This window comes from Opisthocomus hoazin, chromosome 4 (assembly GCF_030867145.1).
Source record: "Opisthocomus hoazin isolate bOpiHoa1 chromosome 4, bOpiHoa1.hap1, whole genome shotgun sequence".
NCBI lineage: Eukaryota > Metazoa > Chordata > Aves > Opisthocomiformes > Opisthocomidae > Opisthocomus > Opisthocomus hoazin.
This window is the reverse complement of record NC_134417.1, coordinates 61,672,841-61,698,780: the sequence shown is the minus strand read 5'-3', so window position 1 is coordinate 61,698,780 and position 25,940 is coordinate 61,672,841. Positions and strand designations below refer to the sequence as shown.

Genomic DNA, 25,940 nt, shown 5'->3' with positions numbered 1-25,940 from the left:
CCAGTGTCATTGCAGAACTTGGTTAATTCATACTGAAATTATTTTTCCCTCAGCATCTCAGATAATAATTGGGTCTCCACTGAACGTCTTCATCAGTCATTGAGAAATGCTTTTTAACATGCATACGCAGTGAAATACGACAAGTAGTCTGCCACAATCATTTTCATAATTGAGTAGCTGCTAGGAATTCCATTTTATTAAACAGAAGCATAAAACCAGAAGAAATCTCCACAGTCCTGTAGTTCACACTCTTGCTCCTGAGCTACCCAGAAACAAGATTGCTGAAAGGCTGAAGTACCATTACTACGGCAACATGGACCGTAATACTAACTAAACCCTGTTTCTCACAACCAGACATGCAAACAAGCCCTCCACTCTCCTGGAAGGACTCCTAGGTTCCAGGCTCCTACCCAGCCTACTTTAAATTCAGCTTTCTTGAATATAATTAACCAAAACCCACATTGTTTATGTACACTTATACATACTAAAGTACCAAAATAAGATCTGAAACACTGCAGTGTTAATTTGCATGCCACAAAGAGAATGTATTTTAAAATAACTGTGTTTTCTTTGAAGACCATGATTGTGGAATATCAAAAGGATGGAATAAATCAAAATAACACAAGCTAAAAAACAAAACAAAACTATTCAGCCTAAACGCTCAGCACGAGGTAGAACCTTTCCTCTATTCCAAGCTTAAGATGGAGATTTCCTCACCACTTTTTCTTTCTTTCAAATCTGATCCTATGTGTTCATTCCTCCCAGACCTTCTTACGAAAGATGACAGAGAGACTAAGATCTGCATCTCCAGATCTGGCCAGACACAGCATTCCCTAAAATGTGTTCCCCCACACAGAGCACAGTACCAGTGGTCCTGTCATCAATCACAGATGCAGAGAAAGGAATACCTATATGTTTATTTCTAAACCTGATAGCTTGTTGATACTTGAAAAGAGATTAATCACTCTACGAGTATCTCATGAACAGCGTTCACTTACAACGAAAGCATTAATAATTCCAGTGGTATATATAAAGAACTATGCAGAAGGCTATTTACCTATCCCAGCGTATGGGAAGGAAAAACTAATAGAATGAACAGTTCAAAAAATTCTGAGGGGCACAATAAACTTAAATGCTATAAAACACTGTTGGGAGAAAAATGTGGAATCACACTGAGATCCTGTGAACTAAAGCTGTGAATCCACACAGATTCCACTCCTCCACGGATACATGCCCCAGGCTACTATCTTTCTGAAAGACAGCGTCTGTGTAGAGATTTACAAATTAACTTCACTTGATTTTCAAAAAGTGTTATTCATCATTGCATCATGTTTTCAGTCAGGGCAGTCAAAGAAACTAAAGTGCTTCAGCTGAAGCCACTAAGTATTTGCTAACTTGATACTGATGTCAGTTCCAGGGTGGAGAAAAGCCTGCAAATTGAGGATCATGGTAGGCCAATTTCACAAGAATTTTGAAGAGAACACTATTTTCTTTCTGACTTCTAAAACTCCTTTCTGCTACTTGAATTTTTACTAGAGCTCTTTCTTCCTCTTTGCTTTCACTAAAAATATTGCACCGTAGTTTCTTCTTTACTGAAATATGCCGATAATCTCTAGGAAGTGGGAAAGATGGAATAAATAGAACATCATCCACATCGCTGGTAATTTCATTTATATCTGACATTTTGAGGAAAAAAGAACAGATTCGCAGTTGCTCCCCCTTTACCCTTCAATATGCCATGATGAACTGATACTGTTAACAATAATAAAATATTTTATCCATCTAGGAAATAACTATAGTTTAGAAAGTGAGACGTTCAATCCATTTCAAAAACAATATGAACACACCATGTTTCTTCAATACAGCACTTGTAACTCCTGGTATTGTGTATCCCTGCACGCATGAGCATGCGTAGGAATGCCTTGTTTCAAAATAAACATTAGAAACTTGGATAATAAATATATAATTATCATCTGGATAAAATCAGATGCCTAAAATCTCATTGCCTCTGAGTATAATTATAGTAATAAAAGTATTGCTGACTGATGAAGAAATGTACTATTTATGCTGCAGGGATTGCAAATCAACACTTTTTTATACTCAGCCAGTTAAAAAATCCAGTCTGCATTATAAAACTTCATTGGTATATAAAATAATTCACCTCTGCACTGTAGTGATTAATCCTCCTGGCTTTCTCCTCCTGTATTATCTCTTTCCTATGATTTATATTATTGTCATGATAATAAATTCATCAATTCAAGATAATACTTGGTCTTTACTGGATAAAACATGTTTATATAAAATGCACGTTCATTGTCCTAAATCACATCTTTAAGATATCTTTCATATGTAGTAAAACATTGTCTCAGTAGATTAGAGCAAATATTTCCAAACATGTCTACAAAGTGCAGTCCTCAGAAGCCTCCTATCTTATTTTAAAATCATATCTTTAATCTTATTTTGCTCACTATATCCCTGGAGTGAATATTAAAGAGAAGGCCTATTTTACAGTTGCCAAGTGGGGATACATCATCTGAGCCGAAAATTTAAATTTAAATGCTTTAGATCTTCTGGAAAGATTAAAAACATGAGTAGTGTTTTCATCTATATGTATGAAGTACTTATTGATAGGGTTTCCAAATTCTGCCAGCAGGGGTAGAAGAGCCTTCTCTCATTCAGAGACGATGCAGATACTGCAATGCCTTTCCTGTTCTTAGTGGAAGAGTTGTGGGCAGTGGTCTACATTCAACTGAACCAGCTCATAAGTAATTTTACATCAGATGATTTTTTGAGAAAATACAGAGGAAATATACTATTCACTATATCCATTTTCTGTTTTAAAATACAAAGATTCACGCCAATGTCAGAACTCCAATAATCAAGGTTTCTCTCTGCAACTTATTTCAGCATACTTTTGCATAAAGCATTTTAACACCATATGATTACTTACTTTTTTGCCCCATAAGGAACAGCACTGACAACTGCTGCAGACTGCTAAGACTGGTAAAATGATTGTGGACCCCATGATCTACTCCACCTGTGCCACAAAATGCTAAGTTCATTGCTGCTGCCCTGCTCCCAACCTTTTTTCTGTCTCCCGCAGTGTTCACTCCTGTCTTGCCTTTTATCTACTACTCCAATTAAAATGTCTATTTACCCCTTATCCTCTCTCCTTGACACCAGGTGCCCAAGCTGAGGGGCCTTGTGAGCACACGAAAATCATTTTACCCCATCTCAACTATTACACATTGTCCAGCAGCACCAAATGGGCGGAATGAGCTGCAATGTGTTCCCCAGGGAAACAAATTTGGGGAAAAAAAACAAAACAATGCCTGTGTGGGGTCTATTCAAAGGCTTTGTGGAAGTGACAGCCTCAGAGAAAGCTGGAACCCCGGAACAATAAAGCATGATTAGTGCAGAGGAACGCTGGAAAATTTCAGAGCTGTAGGTTTCACTAGCATCAACAGCCCATGTACAAGAGAGAATGTTCATATTGCTGCATCACTTGGCTAAATCTGGATTAATACTTACAGGGAAAGAGGAAAAGATATTCCTGATATTATGGCGACCCTCCCTACCAGGATGCAGCTTATCTTCTTCATTAAAGTGGGAAAGAAAAACTTAAAATAAAATTTAACTCATTTACTGTATCTTCCAATCCTAGCTTATCTCATGGCTCAAACTGGAAGGAGTCTCCACCAGCACAGATTCTATCAAGGATCCCTATGAGAGGACAGAAGCTAGGACACTTCAGAGTGTCTGCACAGGACATGGTGATAATCTGATACATGGGAAAGGATGCCTAATGAACATAAAACCAGGATTTTACTCACTTTTTGCAAAACACAATGGTAGGACAGGCTACAAGTGTTTGCTAAGTGAACAAACCACATAGATCAGACCACACTGCATACAGTAAATCTGCTTTCATCTGCTAAGAGAACTATACAAATAAGAACATTCCTTTCTTAACTGGAGAACCATCTTTATGCATAGTCAAGAGTTTATCGTAATCTTACCCAACAAAAGCATCCTATGCTTAAGTAAGAAAGCTTTTGGTCAGATTTACAGTTATCTTGTTACCAAATAAACCTTAGTTACCTTAGTTACCAAATAAAGTCAGATCCTAGAGGTAACACACATTTAGACTAAACACATGTAAGGATATCAACTCGCTTACAGTGCTCACTAAAGCTTGTAGAAATAACAGTTGTGCTGCTACCAATGATAATATCGTAGTTACAAAAAGAGCCTGTTGGACCAATACCATAGGAGCGTACCAGCCAAGACTAATTAACACCAAATTACCCAATGATTAAGCTCATGCTATAAATTAGCACTCTGAGCTATTCTGCCCAATGTTCCTGTCCAAAGTGAATCTGATCTTTTACATCCCTAATTATCCTGGCCAGTTCTACCATAAATAGGGTTATACTGCTTCTAGAAAACACTTCTTACTTGCAGCTCTTGCATATTTACAGCATGTGAGAAACCACCACCACCCCACCTCCCAGTCTGAGAAACACTCATGCAAGCACTCTGGGTAATTCGTTGCATATTTTCCACTATCTGTATCAAATACGGAATATTGATAGAGAATCTCCGAAAAAAACACTTTGATGGTTTCACTAGTGCTATTACTTTTTTAGGAAAAACTCTATTTTAAAATAAATTTCCTGTTCCATTTTTTCTGTGATGCAAAAACTACCTCAGGTCTGCCTTGTCATAGCACTTCAGTCTGTGATGGAATTTGATCTGAGGCAATAGCAAACATCATCTTCAAAGGGCAACATGAAGAGAGATTTTGACTTATGAAATAAGATGTAACTAAATACTAGTGTGATTTGGTCAGACAGCTGGACAATTTCCATAATAACCCTGAACATTTCTGTATGTCTGTGTGTTTGAAAAGATTATTGCTCATGTCCCACTTAACCAGGAATATGAGGGTGATAATTAGGCACTGAGCCAGCGAGCCTCCAAGCAGCTCCTCTTAATGCTGTAATATTAATTAGTACAAAGCGTGTCCTTGCTGAATAGAAAGGCAAAATGGCCTAATTCACTACAGAAAGAACTAGAAGCAGAAAAATATTCAGAGCTAATTACATAACATTTTTTTGCCAAGCAGTGAAAAGCTGAAATAGATGCATATACAAAATGAATCCACGTTTCAGATGAGATGTATCAAGTTACCTATGCAAGATGGACAAAGTTACTAAAACCAGCACAGAAGGAAGGCAAAGACAATGATGTTCACTTTCAGGAATAATCATGCATGTAGAGTGGAGGAGACTGGATGATCATTTTTTCTGTCTCTAATGTCTAATATCTTACATATGAAGAAGAAACATTATTAGCTACTGACTTTGTTCAGCACTGAACAGTCAAATCTATCTCTTTTAGAAACAGACTGGTTTCAAGCTCTTAGAGGCAGAGTCACAAGGAGCTACTGGCATGAAAAATTATGCCTGCTCTTACACTAGATATTCAAGCCCTGTTAAGAACAAAAGCATCACTACAGCTGACAGAACTACCAAGTCGCTAAAGCCGGCATGCCTTCACTATTGCCGTGTCTGACACACAACCTGACGATGAAAAGCTCTATCAGAATAATTAGAAACCTTCAGCAGCTACTTTCTTACACCACTGAGTTTCATCCTCGCTCTCAGACTTGGGATGAACTATTTCAAAGAGATTATATTGTTTGGCCATGTTTTTCCAATTCATGCCTGCAAAAGTGGGTGGCAAGGTATCTGGTAGCAAAACTTTGACCAGTCAGAGAGAGATGGAATTAAGGAAAATGAGGAATCCATCTGAGTTCACTAGGCTAATTGTTCAACAAGATCTAGAAAAACCATAATTAACATTTGTTGGATGATTCTAGGCAGTGAAATGCAATTTTCTCAATCTTCAGCGGAAAAAAAGAAAACAAAAATCAGGTCACCTAAGCTTTCAATAGAATGTTATAAAGCTAAGAGGCCGCACTTACAGACAACTATAATTATCTTTTCCAAAATTTGTATCTTTTGCAAAATTTATGCAAAATTTGCAAAAGTACTCTGACATTTGCCTTCTCTTCCTATGACACACCAGTAAGAGTCACTAGTAATTTAACCAGCAAAATCTTACATCAACTGGATGTAATAAATGCATGGTTAGCTGTTCTTTCGTAACACAGGTAACTTGCATTGGTTTTGGAGTAAACTTTAGTAAGTGGATTGAGAACGGGCTGAATGGCAGAACTCAGAGGGTTGTCATCAGCAGCACTGAGTCTAGTTGGAGGCCTGTAGCTAGTGTTGTCCCCCAGGGGTCAGTACTGGGCCCAGCCTTGTTTAACTTCTTCATCAACGACCTGGATGAAGAGTTAGAATGTACCCTCAGCAAGTTTGCTGATGACACCAAACTGGGAGATGTGGTAGAAGGCTGTGCTGCCATTCAGCGTGACCTGGATAGGCTGGAAAGTTGGGCAGAGAGGAACCTGATGAGGTTCAACAAAGGCAAACGCAGGGTCCTGCACCTGGGGAGGAAAAACCCCATGCACCAGTACAGGCTTGGGGCGGACATGCTGGAGAGCAGCTCTGTGGAGAGGGACCTGGTTGTGCTGGTGGATGACAGGTTAACCATGAGCCAGGAGTGTGCCCTGGCTGCCAAGAAGGCCAATGGCATCCTGGGGTGCATCAAGAAGAGTCTGGCCAGCAGGACGAGGGAGGTTCTCCTTCCCCTCTACACTGCCCTAGTGAAGCCTCATCTGGAGTACTCTGTCCAGTTCTGGACTCCCCAGTTCAAGAAAGATGAGAAGCTACTGGAGAGAGTCCAGCGGAGGGCTACGAGGATGGTGAGGGGACTGGAGCATCTCTTCTACGAGGAGAGGCTGAGGGAGCCGGGCTTGTTCAGCCTGAAGAAGAGAAGGCTGTGAGCGGACCTAATATATGCTTATAAATATCTGAAGGGTGGCTGTCAGGAGGATGGGGCCAGACTCTTTTCAGTGGTGCCCTGTGACAGGACAAGGGGCAATGGGCACAAATTGAAGCACAGGAAGTTCCATCTGAACATGAGGAAGAACTTCTTCACTCTGAGGGTGACGGAGCACTGGAACAGGCTGCCCAGAGAGGTTGTGGAGTCTCCTTCTCTGGAAATATTCAAGACCCGCCTGGACGAGGTCCTGTGCAGCCTGCTGTAGGTGACCCTGCTTCAGCAGGAGGGTTGGACTAGATGATCCACAGAGGTCCCTTCCAACCCCTACCATTCTGTGTGATTCTATGTGAAGTGGAACTCTGACATACGAACACATTTAATGGAACTTCAGAAGCTCCCAAAGAGCACAGTAAATCACCCCAAAACATTTTAAAGATTTATAAACAAAGCAGACTCATCTCCTCTCCAAAAGACTTAGATAACAGGAAATGCAGAAAACATTTTATATTGTTCCAAAATACGTTCATACTATTTCTTCCACAGAAATCCTAGTTAAAATTATTTTCATGGGAAGGGTGTAGAAGGCATAGAAGCGGTACTGCCACTTTCAATATAATTTTTAAAGAAGGATTTGGTGTGGCTTTATGAGAAGGGGCTTAAGATTTACTCGAGCTACACTGCATCATGAGACACATCAGGAAAAACTACCTGTAAAACACCTGAGTCATATGTAAGGCACTGCCAAAATTCTCCTTTAAATCAGGCACATAACTAGTACCAAGCAGAGACTGCTGTTCAGAAGCAGGTTTTCACTTAGTAACAATTTAGCACTTAAGTCCTGTTTCAGAAATGTTAGTTTTAAAGCAGTTTTAAAGCTGCTGAAGGTTTATTCTCAGTTCAAAACTAAGCAGGTATCAGTTACAAGACTGCAACTCTCTGCAGCATATCCATTAGTTACAAAGCTATTACTGAAACTTCAACTTTGCTCACTAAAAGTAAAGAGCTTCTAAACTGCACATCTATCCAAACTGCACATCTATCACAGTATCAGAGTAATCATAAACTGACCTAATTCTTTTATGCACACAGAGGATGGCATGGTTTCTGTCAGACCAAACCTGTCTGGCCAGAGGCGAAGTGTGGAATCTTAGAAGCAACCCACAGCCTTACGTGGGTCTCCCATGATGATTGACCTAAAGCCATGCTCTGCTTAGCATTTCATTTACTTCACCCTCTCCTGTGGGATCAAACACCTGTGTACAAATTTACTAGATTATACGTCTAGCATTAATAATCTGCTTTAGCTACCTTTGTGTTCCTGAAAATGTGCCTGTGATAATTGGCTGGTACACTAAGCTTCTAAAGATGCATTTTCAGGACAGCATAACAAAATGAAAAAGCAGTTTGAGAGAAAACATGTCACAAAATCCTTTCCGATCCTAAAATATAACCCCCCTTAGACCCCCACTCCCTAATGGGATTCTAATAATATTAAGATTTTTTTTACTTCCTGATGGATAACATAATATTTAAATAATGTTTTCAGCATAAAACATTCTATCTAGAACAAACATAGTATGCTCTGCTTACATAATTTGAAAATACTCTGAATCCAAACTTTTCACCAGAAACTATTTCTATTCATATTTTCAGATAACTAGATCCTTCATACCAACCACTGTTGAACAGGTTCTAAAAAATCGAAATCAGCAAGGTTTATTTGCAGTAGTATGCATTTATTTGAACCTCAATATTCAATCTCTTTGCGGGAATGTAATTATTTAAGGCTGTAATCATTTCAGTGTGTTAATTATTCCTCAGGAAGCAAAATAACTGTTACATTCCTGTCCAACGCAAGCATCTGGAGCATTTTTATGCTTGGTTTTAAAAATCCAGGAAATACATGCAAACTCTGAAACATCAATACATTTGCTCCAGTTTTTCTTCTTCCCAAACACAAAGTACCACGGGCAGATTCCACGACTCCTCACCTAGTGCCACTACTTTCAGAAACAGAATTCAGGATGCTCCATCTCTAGTCTGGGTAGCTGCATCACGTTTTGCCCAGTTAGCCCATACCTTACATAACAACAACTCAAACTTCCAAAAGTTATGTCACTATGTAACACATACATCTAGTAGAGGGGGAGCTAAAATGTTTTTATTAAAATTTCTTATCGAGAGAATAAGGTGCACACAACCAGGAGCAGCACAAGAAACAGGGCTTTACCCCAACCCAAACAGAGCGGTCCTTCAAAGAAGTAACTCACCTTTTACAGAAGGAATGAACATCCCCTCTTCCTCCAACAGCAGAATCAAGAGAGGGAGGAAGGTTAGTCACAACTTACGAGGAAAAGGCACATGCTGTCCCTTTGGCAACCCCAGTAATTTTGGCTCATAAATTCCATGAGCTCATAATGATAGTTATGCCATAATTCCACAGACTAATCTTTGTGCCTTGAACCCTGCAAGCACAAAGCACACTTTCAAGGACAAAATGTAAAAGCTGACTACGGAACTGGTATCTGGTCTTGTCAAAGGAAAGCTTTGAAGCCATTTTACCTCATTTTGGACAATGAAAGATCTCATGGGACAGGGAGAAGCTTCTAAAAGTGCATAGCTCACAGAGTGAGTGGACATAAAAGTCTGTGTGTAGTCAGGCTTACAAAGAATACTTCATTTTACTGCTGTTGTTTAAGTAGAGATCATCCACTATCTCCCTCTCTCAGATATTTTGCTAAAAATTTTGCCTCAAAAATTCAACACCTGGCCTGATAAATTCAAGCACAGAACATGGAATGAATTACACAAGTGAGAGATACTTGAGCACGTATCTGCATGAGAATGGAAAAACTGAGTCAGGGAAAAAGCTGAAGGCAGAGGCTCTGTCAAAAATGAGCATTCACGCTGCTGCCAGTACCACACAGGTTGAATCAAACTCAAATGTAAACAACCACTTTTTTAAAAGATTCTGCTTGGTGGAAACTTCAGAGATCAAAACAGTTATAAATCAAGCAGATTTATTTAAGCACATTGTGAAGTAATGGGCTCTGCCTCTCCATAGAAAGTAGGACTTTTCTGAGCTGCTGGGAAATTACACTGTAAGGCTCGGAGTACAGTTAAAGTATTATTTAGAAAGACGAATAAAAATTCACTTAGGAAAACAACAGCTCAAATAAAGTTTTAAAATCAAATATAATTAGCTCAGACTGTGAATGCTGGAAATTCGATAATGGTAACATTTTCCACCCTTTTTTAATCCAAACATATGATAGGAAAATAACTTTCAGAAAGTACTTCACAACAAAATTCAGATTAAAATCACTACCCACAGAGGTTTCTTATGATCTACATGTCTTTCTCTGAATGACAGTATCTTTTTAATAAAATATAAAAATAACTCATTCTACCTCTGTTAATCCCAAATTCATGCATTCCCATGTCTTCAGAGAATTTTCACAGTAGAGTTTAATCTAACTTCAAACGCTATTCATCTCACACTGTCTTGAGATATGAACATATCTTTGTACCCAGATGTTCCAAAACATATTTAGATGAAAGCCAGCAGGAATGTGCAGAGACTTAACATCAACGAGATGAAGTTGCCATAAGACTGGCTCCTGTTATCTTTAAATGTTAAAAAGTAAATACCTCTGAGCAACCAGAAGCAAGCAGCAGAATGCACTCAGAGATTGTTCTGGCCCTAGCCTTGGGTGAAGAAAAACCACGTATTTATTGGCTGTAAGCGCATTTGTTTGCTTGTCTCTTGCTTGGTGGTTGGTTGGATTGGGTGCTGCCTGCAGCAAGGTCTGTGAGCTGCTTGGTGCAAACAGAGGTAAGCAGCGCTGAAGGAGCAAGAGGATATTTGCACCTTTGCACGCAGTAACTGAACAGCTAACATGAGGCGAATGGCTAGATGAGCAATCATGGCTGAGAGCATGCTAGGAGGTGTTTGTAGACATCAGGGGAGCTTGCATGAGAATGTTCCTTTGTCACCTCTCTATAGAGATACGCACAAGATGAAAACAATAATCACATAGCAAAAAAACACAAATTGAAGCTGAAAGATAGCCGGTATGCATGAAATACATTGTGCTAGAAATCTCAGAAGGGAAGATTCTGCTAGGACATGAGGTTGTGGCTGAAGAAAGAAGAAAAAAGCCTTTCCAGATTACAAAATTTGCAAGCGCCTGCTGGAAAACAAGCCCATGGTGCCAGGCCACAATAGGAGCAGGAAGATCCACAGAAACACGGGACAATAAAGACAAAGCAGAGAAAGAAAAAAGATAACAGGAGAGAAACAGAACTGAATGATAGGTTTCATGTCCCAGCAAACAGAAAAGTTTACATGGACATCAGGGGACTAGACAAGAGCATGGAACAAAAATCTGTTAAGGCTAATACTACCATAGCAAACCACTCTGGCTCAGAATATACGTAGTTAACAATAATTGAGTATAGAGAGAGAATTAGGGGCTTCATATATGCTTGCCCTGACCTGATTCTTTCCTAAGCCATTTCCTTACAGCTACTCTTAGACACAAAATAATGGCCTACAAAAACTTCTGATCAGAACCATTATGGCCATCCATACATTGTAGCATAATAAAGCCCATCCCAACAAAGAACGCCAAACCTGGAATGTATCAGGACAGGTATTTCCAGATGAGACAGGTAAGTGACAGAGGTGTACAAATCTCAAAAAGGTTCCAGTGCACAAAGGAGCTACTAGGACAGACAGGATATCACACAAGAAAGGGAGGATGCAAGAGCTTGAATTCTTTGTTCTATAAAAAGAATTCTGAGAAAGATATGACTATAGTGTGAATGCAGAAAGAGATAAAACACAACTGGTCTCCAGTAAGAATGAATGATACAGAAAAACCTAAGTCATTTTGAAAGAGCACTTGACTGGTTACCAAAAAGAATGCAAGACTAGGAAGAAGGGGAGTCACGTCAGTGTCAGACAGTCTCTTCCAGTTCTCTTTTCTTAATGCTATAACTTCAGCAATTTTTAAATGCATTTTAGAATGTAACAAAGGTTATATGAATGTTGTTAGTTGTATTAAAAGAAGCATTCTCAACTAGTTGCAGAAATAACAACATATGAAGGTTGTCCTTCCCCTCTACACTGCCCTAGTGAGGCCTCATCTGGAGCACTCTGTCCAGTTCTGGACTCCCCACTTCAAGAAAGATGAGGAGCTACTGGAGAGAGTCCAGCGGAGGGCTACGAGGATGGTGAGGGGACTGGAGCATCTCTCCTACCAGGAGAGGCTGAGGAAGCTGGGCTTGTTCAGCCTGAAGAAGAGAAGGCTGCGAGGGGACCTAATATATGCTTATAAATATCTGAAGGGTGTGTGTCAGGAGGATGGGGCCAGACTCTTTTCAGTGGTGCCCAGCGACAGGACAAAGGGCAATGGGCACAAATTGAAGCACAGGAAGTTCCATCTGAACATGAGGAAGAACTTCTTCACTCTGAGGGTGACAGAGCACTGGAACAGGCTGCCCAGAGAGGTTGTGGAGTCTCCTTCTCTGGAGATATTCAAGACCCGCCTGGACGAGGTCCTGTGCAGCCTGCTGTAGGTGACCCTGCTTTGGCAAGAGGGTTGGACTAGATGACCCACAGAGGTCCCTTCCAACCCCTACCATTCTGTGATTCTGTGATATGAAATCTCTCACTCATCCTATGTAAGGATGCATCATCTTTCATTCAAAGAAAAATCCTACTGCAGTCAAGAAACACATCTCTAGTACAACAGAAGAAAGTAAATGGAGGCTGGATGAATTCACATTTCTTAATATCCAGAATCAAAAAGAGAAGCGGTCTCATTTGAAAACAATAGAAAATACATGGTGGGAAAGATCTAGAATAGCAAAAGCAGGCTTATAATTTCCATTGTTTCTATCAGTTATGCTAAGAAAATGAACTTTATTTTAGACTCATAGAATGGTTTAGTTTGGCAGGGACCTTAAAGATCATCTAGTTCCACTCCCCCTGCCATGAGCAGGGACATCTTCCACTAGATCAGGTTGCTCAGAGCTCCATCCAACCTGGCCCTGAACACCTCCAGGGAGGGGGCATCCACATCTTCTCTGGGCAAAAGTACTGATTTTCTGACACTTTCAATCCAAAATGTCTGTTTTATTTCTTTCTTCCAAAATAATTTTAGAAGTTCATTGGGACCTGAAGGCTGTGCACAGGTGGGGGAGTAAAGGGCATTTTTCATTCTTGACATTATAAGGCTTTTGCCATAAAGTGCAATATCGCATATTATTTTTACGTACTTCCGCACTCGGTATGTTCCATAATGGATGACTTTCACACGAACAACCTGATGTAAGCAACAAATAAGATTTGGTGCTTAATATCTCAAATCCATACAGAAGCCTCAAGCACTGCTTCCAACCCTTGTAAAGAAATCCCCCAAAGTCAGCCTGAGGCTGGATTACTTGATTCCTGCTTGTAAATAGTGGGAGAGGGTAAAAGTGGAAGTCAATACTCCCAATATAGATTTGATGGCCACTGCCTCTGCTGCACAAATTTTATGAGCTACCACACCTTGAAGACTGCAGCAAAAGCCACAGAATGGTTTCAGTTACTAACAATGTAAAGCTTGATGTGTTTAAATGGCTGGAGAACTTCAGAAGTTTTCCTGGTCAAATCCAGTGATGCAAATGTGCTACAAACTAAAGAAGTTATATGGCTGAAAGGGGAAGTTACATGGCACAGTAAAAAAAAAAAAAAAATCAAAGCATGACTGATAATCTTTATCATTGGACACAAGTAAATTAATGGAGCAGAAATTACTGATCTTTGCCTGTAGAAATCCGAAATTCCACAGAAATGTTACATATCTTTGCCATATGATTAAACACAAAACCTGCAAGGCAACAAAGAACACACCTTTCAGAGAAGACGACTCTACAGTAGAATACTGATCAACATCTTTATTATCAGCCAAGCTAGCATCGACTCTATAAACTCCTATTTTCAGAGTTGTTTAATACTTCAGCTATAAAACTAAATTTTGCATTGGAACTGGAAAAAGTTAGCTGAAAAATTTCAGCCATATTTTTCGCTTAAAAAAGTGCATCCAAAATACAAAATATTGCTAGGAAAATAACACAACAGCAAGCTGGTAACATTTTCAAAATGCCTCTTCAGCACATGTAACAATTTTAGTAAGCTTATTTTTATTATTGTTTTATGTATTCAGAGCTAAGCCAGGAAAAACAGATGTACTCCGTACTACAGGTGAGTATTTTGGTTACCTGCTAAATGACGCCTTTGGGGGATAGTATGGAAGCAAGGTGAGAAGACTAATTTTTGATGCCCAGCTTTTAGACAGTAAAAAAGCAGAAGCATTGCTGTGAGTCAAGAATTGCATCACTAATAATTCAAAAGTGCAACTGTCCATAAACAGATTCAATGGACTTCACAGTCTTCTGTTAGGAAAGCTAGCAATGGAAAAAAGAAGTTAAAAGCAGTTTGTTTGCAAACAAAATTTCGTGTCAAAATCCTTTCATCTTGAATGTTTATGTTTCCACTAAGAGATAACAGGTCAACGCCAAAGTTTTCATAAGATGGAAAAAAATGTCAGAATAATTCATATTAACAGATTTGAAGATGAAACTCAGATATGACGCTCATAGTATTTGTTTTTGCAAAAGCTTCCAATTCCATGCTTATTCCCTATCACATCCAAGTATCTAGCATAATTAATACATCCACACTTTTCTAAGTGCTATATTTTATATCACATATTTTCCTTTCCTCTCAGCATTTCAACTTTTGAATCCACTCATTCCCCAAAATTGCACTCCATACTGTTAAGCTATTTTAGAGTAATATATTTTATACAATTAAAATATCCGCAAAAGAAACAACTGGCAACCTTTATTGACTAACATTGCCAGAATGGCTGAACAGAAAGCAAAGAAGTTTAAAGACCTTTTTACGAAGACATGACTTTTAAGATAAGTCTACATGCCTAATCATTTTGGCTGACAAGGTGGTGGGAGAACTCCGATTCCTCCAATTATAAGTTCAGTAGCTGAAGTGAGTCTAAAAAGGTCGTGTGTAAAAGGCATAAAACATTAATCTCAATTTTCTGTGCAGCTTGTTAAACTCCTAGAAGCTGTAATAGCAGAGACAAATTGAGCAACTTTCCGACCTTTCTCTGATAAAAACCTCTACGGTTATTTAATGAAAACCCAAAAGGTTACCAACTATTTTTGTAAAAATTTGTCTTCCTCAGACTGGGAATTTGGTACTGCACTGCGAAGTCAGTTTGTAGAAATGCTTCTTTCGAGTGTCTAGTAAAGTTGCACAGTTGCAATAAACCCACTAATTTATTACCTGTTTTGGCTAGGAGAGGAGGAAGACTCAAGGAGAAACATGGAAGGGCATGGCAGAGAACAACAGAGAGAAAAACAGCGAAGAAAATGAGCAAGCAAATGTAAGAGAACATATGCATTCATTCAAGGTAGACAGACTAAAACCCTGGAAAAAAGGAATAACAAACACAATTTGTTGATCAATATGAGCCAGTATCAAGCTTCAGGATATCTACTAAAATCAGCAGCAGCACAGGCAAGCAGCTGTTCTTCCCGCAACAGTACGCACTAGAGCATTTCAAGCAAAAGTGAGATTACCAGGTTTTGTATGAAATACTTTAACACTCAAATATTTGTGACCCTTCCTGACTCAAAGCCCAAAGTTTCACCAATGTTTTGGTAAACTTGGAATTAGTATCTTTCTTAATTGACTAATGCTCCAGAGATGTGATCTTTTTTAATTTTTTGACATGCCTTGAATAGTGCAAAACAGATGCAGAAGGTTGGTTTGGCCAAACAGATTTCAGTTCAAAATAAAAAGCATCTAGCTGGTTTATTACTTCTGTGTATATTACATAGCAGAAAAAATATTCACACTCAGCAGTATTTCTCTGGAACTACTCAGCTTTCTGTCCTTCAAACATTAGATTTAGAACTGATTTTCCATAGTTAAGTAATATAAATATTTAATTGACAGGAATCTTAAGAGAATTTTCCAACCAATTTGATACTAACAGGTAAAAATTATAGAAATACGTTGGGCTAACAGCCAGTTGTTACAAACAGCATGACTAAATCTATATTTTAAAACTGTGCTATTTTCAGAAGTTCCTGTAAATGTGCTTTCATGTGAGCAAGTCTGACAAACCAAAATTTCTGATGATCAAATCAACCAGATGGACCAACGCTTTTGATCATACCCATTTTTAGCACAGCCTGTTAAGATTTCCACATATTCACACAATAAAATACATGAATCAGTGATGAGCTGTTAGACATTTCAAAACAAAATCAAAGACAAAATTATCAAGGTGGGTCAGAAAGTTATCTGCAGTCGTTCATGTGTGTGAAAATACTGATGAAGCACAACAATTCTTTTCCGTGAAAGTATAATCTTTTTCACCAAAGTAAAACAATCTGCTTCAAATGATGTCCACCCAATTGCAAAATTCTAAAGATAAAGACAAGATAAATATTACTGAAATTACTGAAAATCTGAAAATTGATATGTGTAAAATATCACCTATAAACATTTTATTCCATAAATTCTATCACTGTCTCTTGAGGGAATTAAAAGATGATATGGTCCATGCAGAATGTTGTCCTTCATGAATGATCTTACTTTTTTTGTGTGAGCCATTCCCAAGGGAAAAGGATAGTTTTATGTTTGATTTCTTGAGTATCAAGTTAACAGAGCCCCCAGTTCTGAATCTTCTATTCACTGAAAATTCCATCAAGAGTTACCTGTAGTTTTATTTTAGAAATCAGTGTCTGTAAACCTTTTTTGTCATGTCAGTTCTATCTATTGCAAAATATGCAGTCATGACTTATTGCAGACAGTAGTAATAATTAAGGATAAAATAGTGTCCAGCCTATATAAATATCAGTCTCTGGTTTTACTGGTGAATGACTTGCTACTCCTTTGTCTTAATAAGCTTACAGACGATGATTTCTATGAGGTTATTCATGTAGAAAGTTTCAAACTAGATTTGGTTTCCCACTTTGTCGAAGCAAGATCACTCCGGCTCATCACACATTTACCCAAATTTCCTTGATGAAATAGTGAATGGTCCATAGGATCATGCTACTTAAAAGTTCAGCTTCTGGCTCTTGAAAATACTAACCAGTAATTACTTGGCCTTAAGGACTTCTATGAATACATACAGGTTTCCAGATTCATTACAATCTGTTACGTCATTACAACTGAAACAAAAAAAGTGTCATCTTGAAAAGAGAGAGGTTTCCAGGCAGTATCACAATCATTCCAATCAGACTGGAATCATTTGACCAATTCTACGCTGATTATTAAATTAATTAAGAAGCGTGCAGCGGTCATGTAGGGCACGGCTCATTTGTTTTCAAGAAGTTATCAAGCTTTTAGTTTGTGATTTCACTTCATTTGCTCTTCAGGCTCATTGTCTCACTACTGGTTACCAATCACCTTCTGCTTTGCCACTTGTATGATCCCATTTGGGGTTGTGATCCCTGTTTTGAGAACCATTGCCTTAATGTCTGCACGTAATACTCTTTTTAAGGGATCTTTGATGAAAAAGAAACCACAAACGTCTACCTTTTTGGTTTACCAAACCAGACAAAAAAAAAAAATAAGCACTCTAAGTATTTCTAGAGACATCAAGCACACTGTAGACGGCCTCTTGTCTTCAGAAAGTTAAACACTAAAATAAACGTCCAGTATGTTTGCATAAGAAATCATCCATACTTCAGTTTCCTTTTAGTTTCAAGCAGCTTCACAACAATTATTCTATTTCATCACTTGTCTCTTTTTAGTCTATGGACTGTGATTTTTCTGGCTGTCAGTGAATAGTCCCTTTATCTAAATCAAATAGCAGTTTCAGAGGCAAAAATATTTGGGGCCACCTTACCCCAGAGAAGTCTTAGCAAATATTTGCTGTTCTGACCCAACATTCTGTCAGTGCTTCTTTAAAGTAGGATTACTTAAAATTAACATCGTTCTATAACCAAGATATATTTGTATCACTTTCATATTTTAAATCTTTCCGTGGCTTACTATGCCATGCATACTTTATTTTGGATTATAATTGTTCTTTTTTATTCTTTGTGTAAAGTAATAAAGTTATTACTGAAACTACTAGAACAAAATTTTACAGTTGCAACCTTTACGAGCTTCTGAATTTGCAGTCCCATATTAGGAAATGATGTTTATACTTTCTTTTTATGTGTGTTGACTATTTTTTGTAATTCAGTCATAAGACATTATTAATTTAAAAGGGAGAATAGCAGTAAATAGAAAAAAAAGTATTTTTAAAAAACATTACTGTCACATTTAAGTATAAAACCATTAACTACCTAGGATATGTTTAAAGACAATAATGCATGTGTTTGTGGGATCAAGGCCCAAGATCAGTATTATTCCATTGCTCAGAACACAGATCAACAAATAACTAACACATGCAGCTGAGGTTCCCTCCCAAACCTTGTAGTTTGAATGACATAAACAAATGCTTTCAAGATTAATATATTTCCCTTTTAAGTAAAACTTTGTTTATTTAAGTGTAACTTGGCTTCTTTTCATAGCTTTTCCTCCTAATATTCAGAATTGGCCGTTCTGCATTACACATTGTACTAGATTAACTATTATTACACAAAAAAAATCTTATTCCAATACATTATAAATATAACACTAGTCATTGCTACTTTAAGGGTCAAGTACTTATTAAATCAAAACAGTTGGAATTTTACTAACATTGTCATCAACATATGCCAGTTATATCCTTCATAAAAACTAGATTTTTCTCATTTTTAATTCACCTTGCTTATCAGCTATTTCCTTCAACTCATCTGAAAAACCCTCAAAAGCTAACTCCACAAGCTCAGACTCTGGAATTTACTGAATACTCTTTTCCCCACTGTGTTTTGGATATGTAAACCATTTCTAACATTGCGAAACTGTTTTAGCAAAGAACTGTCTTTAAAAATGTTTTCAGAAGCGAAATCAACAATATTTTCAGGGTGCAAAGTAAAGCCATTCTGAAGTGGATCCAATCTTTGTATGAATATCAGTAATTTGGTATTCCACACACATGATGTTTATGAGAGAAATAGCTATCTGCATACAAGCCGTGAACATGCACTCATTTTGAGCAAATGAAGGTACAAAGCAGGTCATTTATAAAGCACACTAAAGCTTTTTCCTTTAATTTTCCTGATTAGCTTCTTTGAGTATTAAATATTCATAAAAGTGCTTGGCATCTTTTTCTCAATACCAAATAAACACTGCATTTAAGAAATTAAAGTGAAGACTTATACTTTTTCTATCTCTTCCTATCTCCTCCAGTACTGTCAAAAATGTACTCCTAGGTTTCAAAAGCATTTCACTTTCATTTCCAAAACATAAAAAACAATTATATATCTCAAAAAATATTTATTTCAGCAAATTTACTTTTCTAATGCAGAATCTTAAAGAGTGCCCCCATATTCTTTTATATCAATGTATCATCACAACCACTTAAACATATAACCCTTCTAAATGTAAAATAATTTCACCTCAGTATTACCATGGTCATCTGTCTCAATAAACTCTTCATCCCTTACATTTTATCCTTGTTTTTGAAATAGTAAAAGTGTGCATATCAACCGTGCGTGTCTGGTAGTGATGATATAACCTGTCAGCTAGAGGGAAGCTTACACTGAAGTAATCTGTCACCACTCTTTTCCTGAAATAAACTATAGCTTTCAGGGACTTCTAGAAAGCAGATACTGACAGAAGTTGTTGTGTCAAAAAGCTGAGTATCCTGCAGCACAGCATCAGGTGCTTTTTGTGTTTACACTACCTCTGGTCCCCCCATCATGCAGTATGAAATTCACCTTCTCATCCTCAAACATGGAATTCACCTATGGGCTCACCCATCAGCTAATGAGTTGTACTATAAAGTAAAATACCTTGGTGACTCTGAAATCATGCTTTGCAATTAAAAAAAAATCCACACACCTGTGTTAAGGATGTTTTTTCACTTAACATATTGATTTTGTTCACAGTGCCCCACTGTCACTCTCCCCTAGACCAGCAATAAACTTTGGGTTATGTCACTTCTAGATTCATACGTCAAGTCTTTCCATCGGTCCTCACTTAGAAACAATTATGTTCTTTGTAGGTTTGCAGTCAAAAAAAGACTTGATACATATATCACATATCTACGTATGATCTGTATAACATACCTGTTAGACATCTACCAAAACACTGACAAGCAGGAACTCAAGTCTCTATCCCCATCTTTGTGAGCAGGACATGTTTTAAAGCCATTTTAAACCAAGACAGCTGGAAGTAGTTTGCTTACTTTGCAAAGTGTTTTACTCTATAGAACACTTTTTTCATGCTAAGAAATGATGACTCTGCCTGCAGTGATCTTACATAATCATTCTAGCTCTTTAATTTCAAAAAATGGAGGCAGCATTCTGCTGCAAATCTCTTGCCACCAAGGATCAAGAATTTCCATTCAGATCTCGTATTGTTGTTATACATGCCTGTTATTGACAAAAAGTTCTGGTGCCATGGTCACAAAAATCCACTGAAGATTTTCCTTTTTTCCAGTCAGCTTTACTAACTATTTTTATCCACATATGTATATTTTATCTATTTGCATTTAAATTATCTATACACCCAATGAAGTTTAAAAGGAAAAAAACTGTACTTGCACTAAAGCAATATTTGCAATGTTACTCATTACCATGATAAGGTGCCTCTTAGAGCTATGTTTCAACAGTTACTCAAAGGATTTTTACCAAAGGAAGCCAGAATTCACCCTGGAAAAAATGGGGTTTGAGAGTACCAGAAAGAAGACTGAAAATAGTTCTAGGCCCTTGTATGGTGTATGAACAACAAACTAATGTCATATAATAACATTATTCATATTCTGTTGGCATCATAAGTCTGTAAAAGCATAAACTGATAGGTATTGATACTCAGAGCTCTTAATAACGCCAATAGAATTTGGAGGGAAAATCAAGTCTTTAGTATACCAGAAAAAAGATCATGGAATCATAGAACGGTTTGGGTTGGCAGGGACCTTAAAGATCATCTTGTTCCAACCCCCCTGCCATGAGCAGGGACTTCTTCCACTAGATCAGGTTGCTCAGAGCTCCATCCAACCTGGCCTTGAACACTTCCAGAGAGGGGACATCCACAACTTCTCTGGGCAACCTGTTCCAGTGCTTCACCACCCTCATGGTGAAGAATTTCTTCCTAATATCCAATCTAAATCTGCACTCTTTTAGTTTAAAGCCATTCCCCCTTGTCCTATCACTACACACCCTTGTAAAAAGTCCCTCTCCATTCTTCCTGTAGGCCCCCTTCCTATAACTGTAGCTACGTTTAATCAATCATAGATAAACCCAAACACCTAACTCAACCTAAAAAAATCAGTTGAGATTACATTTATTCTTCTTTATTAAAATTTCCATTTAACTTACTTATTTTTTCACTGTTGACTAAGCAAGTTCAGAAGCTGCAAAAACTGTATCTGCACTGGAGACAAGGCACTTTTCTGGTTGGTAGAACACATTTCCCAGGCAAAAATTGTCTAATTTAAACAGCTTTTGTGAGTGCAATGGATGCTGGAGCGCTAACCTGTTTTGCCTCCAGCTGAGGCAATCTGCTGCCATTGCAGATACAGACACGGTTTGTTGCACCACCTATAAGCCACGCCCCTTCTGTCACCTGAATACCAAACACTGTTTTGATGGAATGTAAAATTCTGCAGAACCACTGATCAAATGTACTTTTACTATTTTTCACTTTTTTTAATGCTGCAAAAAGCAAGTTTCAAAGCAGAAAAGCAAAAAAAAAAAAAAGGGCACTGCCACTTTCGCACGCTCCTAAAAAATGTTTACCATTTATTCCTCTCTAATTAACCAGCTTACATTTTTGCTTATAACTACAGGCTCTTCTGAATTTTGAACAAGAATAGGCAAGAATCTTCCTGGCAAATCTTTTTCATGTCATATTTATTTCCCTTTGATTTGGTTTTAAATGAAGATTCTATCATTAATCATACAAATGACAAAAGTAGATAGTTTGCACATAGAAAGAGAATTACATACCTCATATTGGATAAGGAGACCATAAACCAAAATATTTTTCTTTCTTGCTTCCCTTGCAAATTTCTTGATCCTAGTTAGATCTTCCACTCCAATACTGAAAGAAGTATTTTCTGAAAAATCCAAATGCACCTGTGAAGGAATAAATATGAAAAAAAAAATCCACTTTTTCAAAGTGTGTTATTTTAGACTGCCAGTTTTTAATATCTCATTTTGATGTGTTAAGCACACACAAAAATACAGGCTAACAAAGATTTTTCTTAGTTTCTATTACTATTGAATTCCACCACTTCAATATTTAGTGACAGGAAAATTATTTGTTTTCAAAGCACAGTGAAACCAATATGCCACAACACATCAGAAAACAATGTTCTAACTGCATATTAAAAACATTTAATTAAATTAGAAAACAAACAATGCTGTTTTCTAAACTCTAATTAACTTTCACAGATTTTTTTTTTACTATCAGAATACTAGAGAAATACAAATGTTTTTCTTAAGCATCTTAAAGGTTTTCAAAATGTAATTGTATTCTTTAAAAATTTATTTTGAATTTACTATCATTTCAGTGTAGCATACTAAATGCCTAAATTGGATTAACGTCAAGACAACACTTCAAGTTTAAAAAGTGGAAACTACTTCAAAAGGAGGTAGGGATATGACTGTCATGAGCTCTTGGGCAGGGAAAGGCAGGTCTCACACCCAGCAGGGATGCTGCACAAACAGGGTGGCTCTTACAGGACTTGAGCTAGGATCTCCAGGTAGGTATCGACTAGCTCAGGGCTCTCTGAACCCTTTCTCTAGACTTACGTGGTCCCACAGTTCAATCAGTTTACTTCATAAAGTTTCTGTTAACTGCAGAAATCAAAATTAAGGATGATACTTTGTACATATAGATTTTAAGCATCTATTAATAGCAGAAATACCTTTTCTTTTAAAAGGAACAGACATTATTTTTCTGGCTGAATGATTCCATCTATATAAAATTTATCTGCAAATACTACAGAGATGTAGGAATATAGAGGTAGCCCCAAAGATCTTTGCTTGGGAAAATTACTTCAAGTTCCCTTTGTACCTTACGTTCAATTTATCCTGCCAGACAACAGGTTTTTACTCATTTTTCCTTGCAACACTTTTTAAAAAGCTATTTAGAATCAAAGTGTATATTCACAAGGAGAAAAGCTATTGTCTTCTACTACACAGAGAGAGATTAATTTTCAAACACTTGTTATTTCATTATTTTTTTACCCAAAACAAGGTAAGTATAGGTCATTTACTGCTATTTATAAAAATTTTAAAACCTGTTGAGAGAGCACAGCCTAGCACCTATTTACCATTATCCTGTTCCACAGCATTAAAAAGAGGTTTTCTTCAAACTTACTTTTGTACCAAAATGAAAATACTGGCAACTACACAGCTGAGATACTAGCATTCCTTTCTTAATAACCCCAATTAACAACAAAATAAAAACCATATCTATTCAGTTAGATACTTGCATCTACAAACATGAAAACATATTACTCAAGTCAGTTTAAGAATATGATTCTTCTGGTTATAGCGGAGCTGGAGCACATACTGGTTCAACGCAGACAAATAATTGAACAAAGTTTACCTCTATGCTTCCTATTTCTCTGTGACATTAATCTTCCCTTTTCTGCTATGTCCAGATACAGTAGTCCAACTGCTGCTTAAGCTTACAGATGCCACTAAAAGCTCCAGTCAGGCACCAGGATAAAGGACAGACTTTGCAATCTGTGGCAATTTATAGGAGGGAATACAGACAGAAGTCATCATGTCCAGTGCAAGCTCATCCTTTTACTGGGATAATTCTCCCCAGGCTGGTTAAATAGACAATCTGGCACAATAATAACACCTGTCATTTTTACAGCCAAAGAAGCTGAACTTCGTAAGGAAAAATAAAACCGATTCTCTTAATTATCAGATTATTATGAAAAAGTTACACGTCCTGAAATCAAAGAACAGACAAGAACTTTCTAATTACACAAAAGTCTAAATTAGATTGTTCCTGATTACGAGGTTAGGATGGAAGCAGTTAGCTGCTTTCCTCATTTATCCTTTCAATTCTTCATTACCAGGAACAGTTTTACTTCTGAGAGTAGAAAAGAATAATGTTTCCTGTACAGCGAGTACCTAAAACCTATGTATTTATGTTATCATATTGGTTAAAGTTCTGAGTCACTTTTGCCTGAGAAATATCAATGTGCCCTTTTACATCAAAACAAAGTGTCTTACACAACTTTTCACTAACAATGCATTTAGGGTTTATGTTAAATGAGGTATATAGCAAAGAATAAAGCTGAAGAGAGTCCCACTCTTAAGCCTTCATGCAGAGGATACCCAACACTGAATTTAATTAAAGACTGCTGAAGGAAGACTCTATCCCCCAGCTATACCATCTGTAATGAGTTTTAGGGATCGGAAGTTTAAAGGACTTAAAGAGTTCCCAGTGATTAATATGAGACAATGATTTGTTTAGCTAATTCTTTAGTCATTTAAAACATACTTTCCAGTCCTCCTATTTTTTCCTTCTTGTATTTCTAAAACATAGTGTGGTAATTCCATAAAATTTGAATGTGTAGCACAAAATGCCTTTTTATAGTAAGGGTACTTCATTTTTTAAAGATACTTTTAATAAATATATGTGCATCTGTGGTTTAGATGTTAGCATCTGCTTCCACCTCTAAGTTATAAGACTTCTCTCCCACTGCCTAGTTTTGGGAAATTTAAAGTAGTTGTCAGGAACAACGGATGGACCTGTAGTACAGTAAAGGGATTAAAAGTATCATTTTTTCCTGAGGCTATTTTAAAAGCTGTCCACCTAAATGATCTGTGCATGCTGCAGGCTGCTCAAGCTAGTGCACTTTCATTAAAAATGGTGCTGGATTCTGCAATGACTTCAAAATCTAGTATCTTACGGGCAAAACCCGAGTTTCGTGGTGAGCTTGTGTAAGCATTATTTGCATTCATACCTGTTTCTCAGGAAATATTAAGTCTAGAATATTTATAGCTACAATTATTAAAAAAAAAGTTCTCACATTCCATGTATAACACTAAAAAAGTACTTAATTCAAAGTCCAGAGTAGAGGTTAACTATTAATCGGGCACAAAATAAGCATGCTTTTAACTCCGTAGTATTACCTAGTTGATTAACAATTCCAACTTTATCTGAATATGTCCAAAATTTAACACAGACAGAAATGTTTTTTTATATTCTTGATAAAGAACTGATTAAAACATTCTCAGTCCAGAAAAAGAGCATTCTGCACATCCAATAGCCTTGTAAATGAGCAACAGAATTGGAGGTGTGTCATTGCTCTCATTATCAAAGGCAGAAAAACTTTCTTTGAAAATTCAGTAAAATTAAAGCTCCACCCTGAGCTTCCTCAGAAATAGGGTCAAGAAAAAAAAGATGGTCTGGAAATAAAGTGCTAAATATTGATGTTCACAGAATCACAGAATCTTACTCCAAGACAACAGCATACAACATGCAAGGATATAACTTTTCTCATTTATTTTCATTTGTTTGTTAGATTAGTAATGAAATTTCATCACTTAAATTCTAGGTTAAGCTCAAAATTGAGAAGTAAAATGCTCAGTTTTACCTCTAGATCACTAGACTAGGCACTTCAGAGACTATACAGGCCCCATGTAAAATAACTATCTATTCCTTTTTACAGACCTTCATATATGGAATTATATTTTAAAATAGTAACATATTGTCTTGTGTTATTGCTGGAGAGTATAATAAATGTAGTCTGGAGACACACTCCTTGTGACATATGGCATTAATGACACTCATTCCACCCAATACTTCTCACCCCTACCCATTCAGCCAGAAAACATAATGACAGAATTAATTGGATCTGGTTACA

At 37.3% G+C, this 25,940-nt stretch overlaps 1 protein-coding gene across 3 annotated transcripts in view; it reads right to left on the bottom strand.

Moving 5' to 3' along the window:
• The window catches only part of CRPPA (CDP-L-ribitol pyrophosphorylase A), a 123,389-nt gene that overhangs the window by 29,537 nt on the left and 67,912 nt on the right, over positions 1 to 25,940 (bottom strand). For all 3 annotated transcript variants that reach the window (XR_012763756.1, XM_075419227.1, XM_075419228.1), the window contains exon 9: positions 22,051 to 22,179. Coding sequence is in view for 2 of the 3 variants with exons in the window: in XM_075419227.1 (XP_075275342.1) it covers positions 22,051 to 22,179 (129 nt within the window). In the remaining variant the exon portion in view is untranslated. The remainder of the gene's footprint in view (positions 1 to 22,050; positions 22,180 to 25,940) is intronic.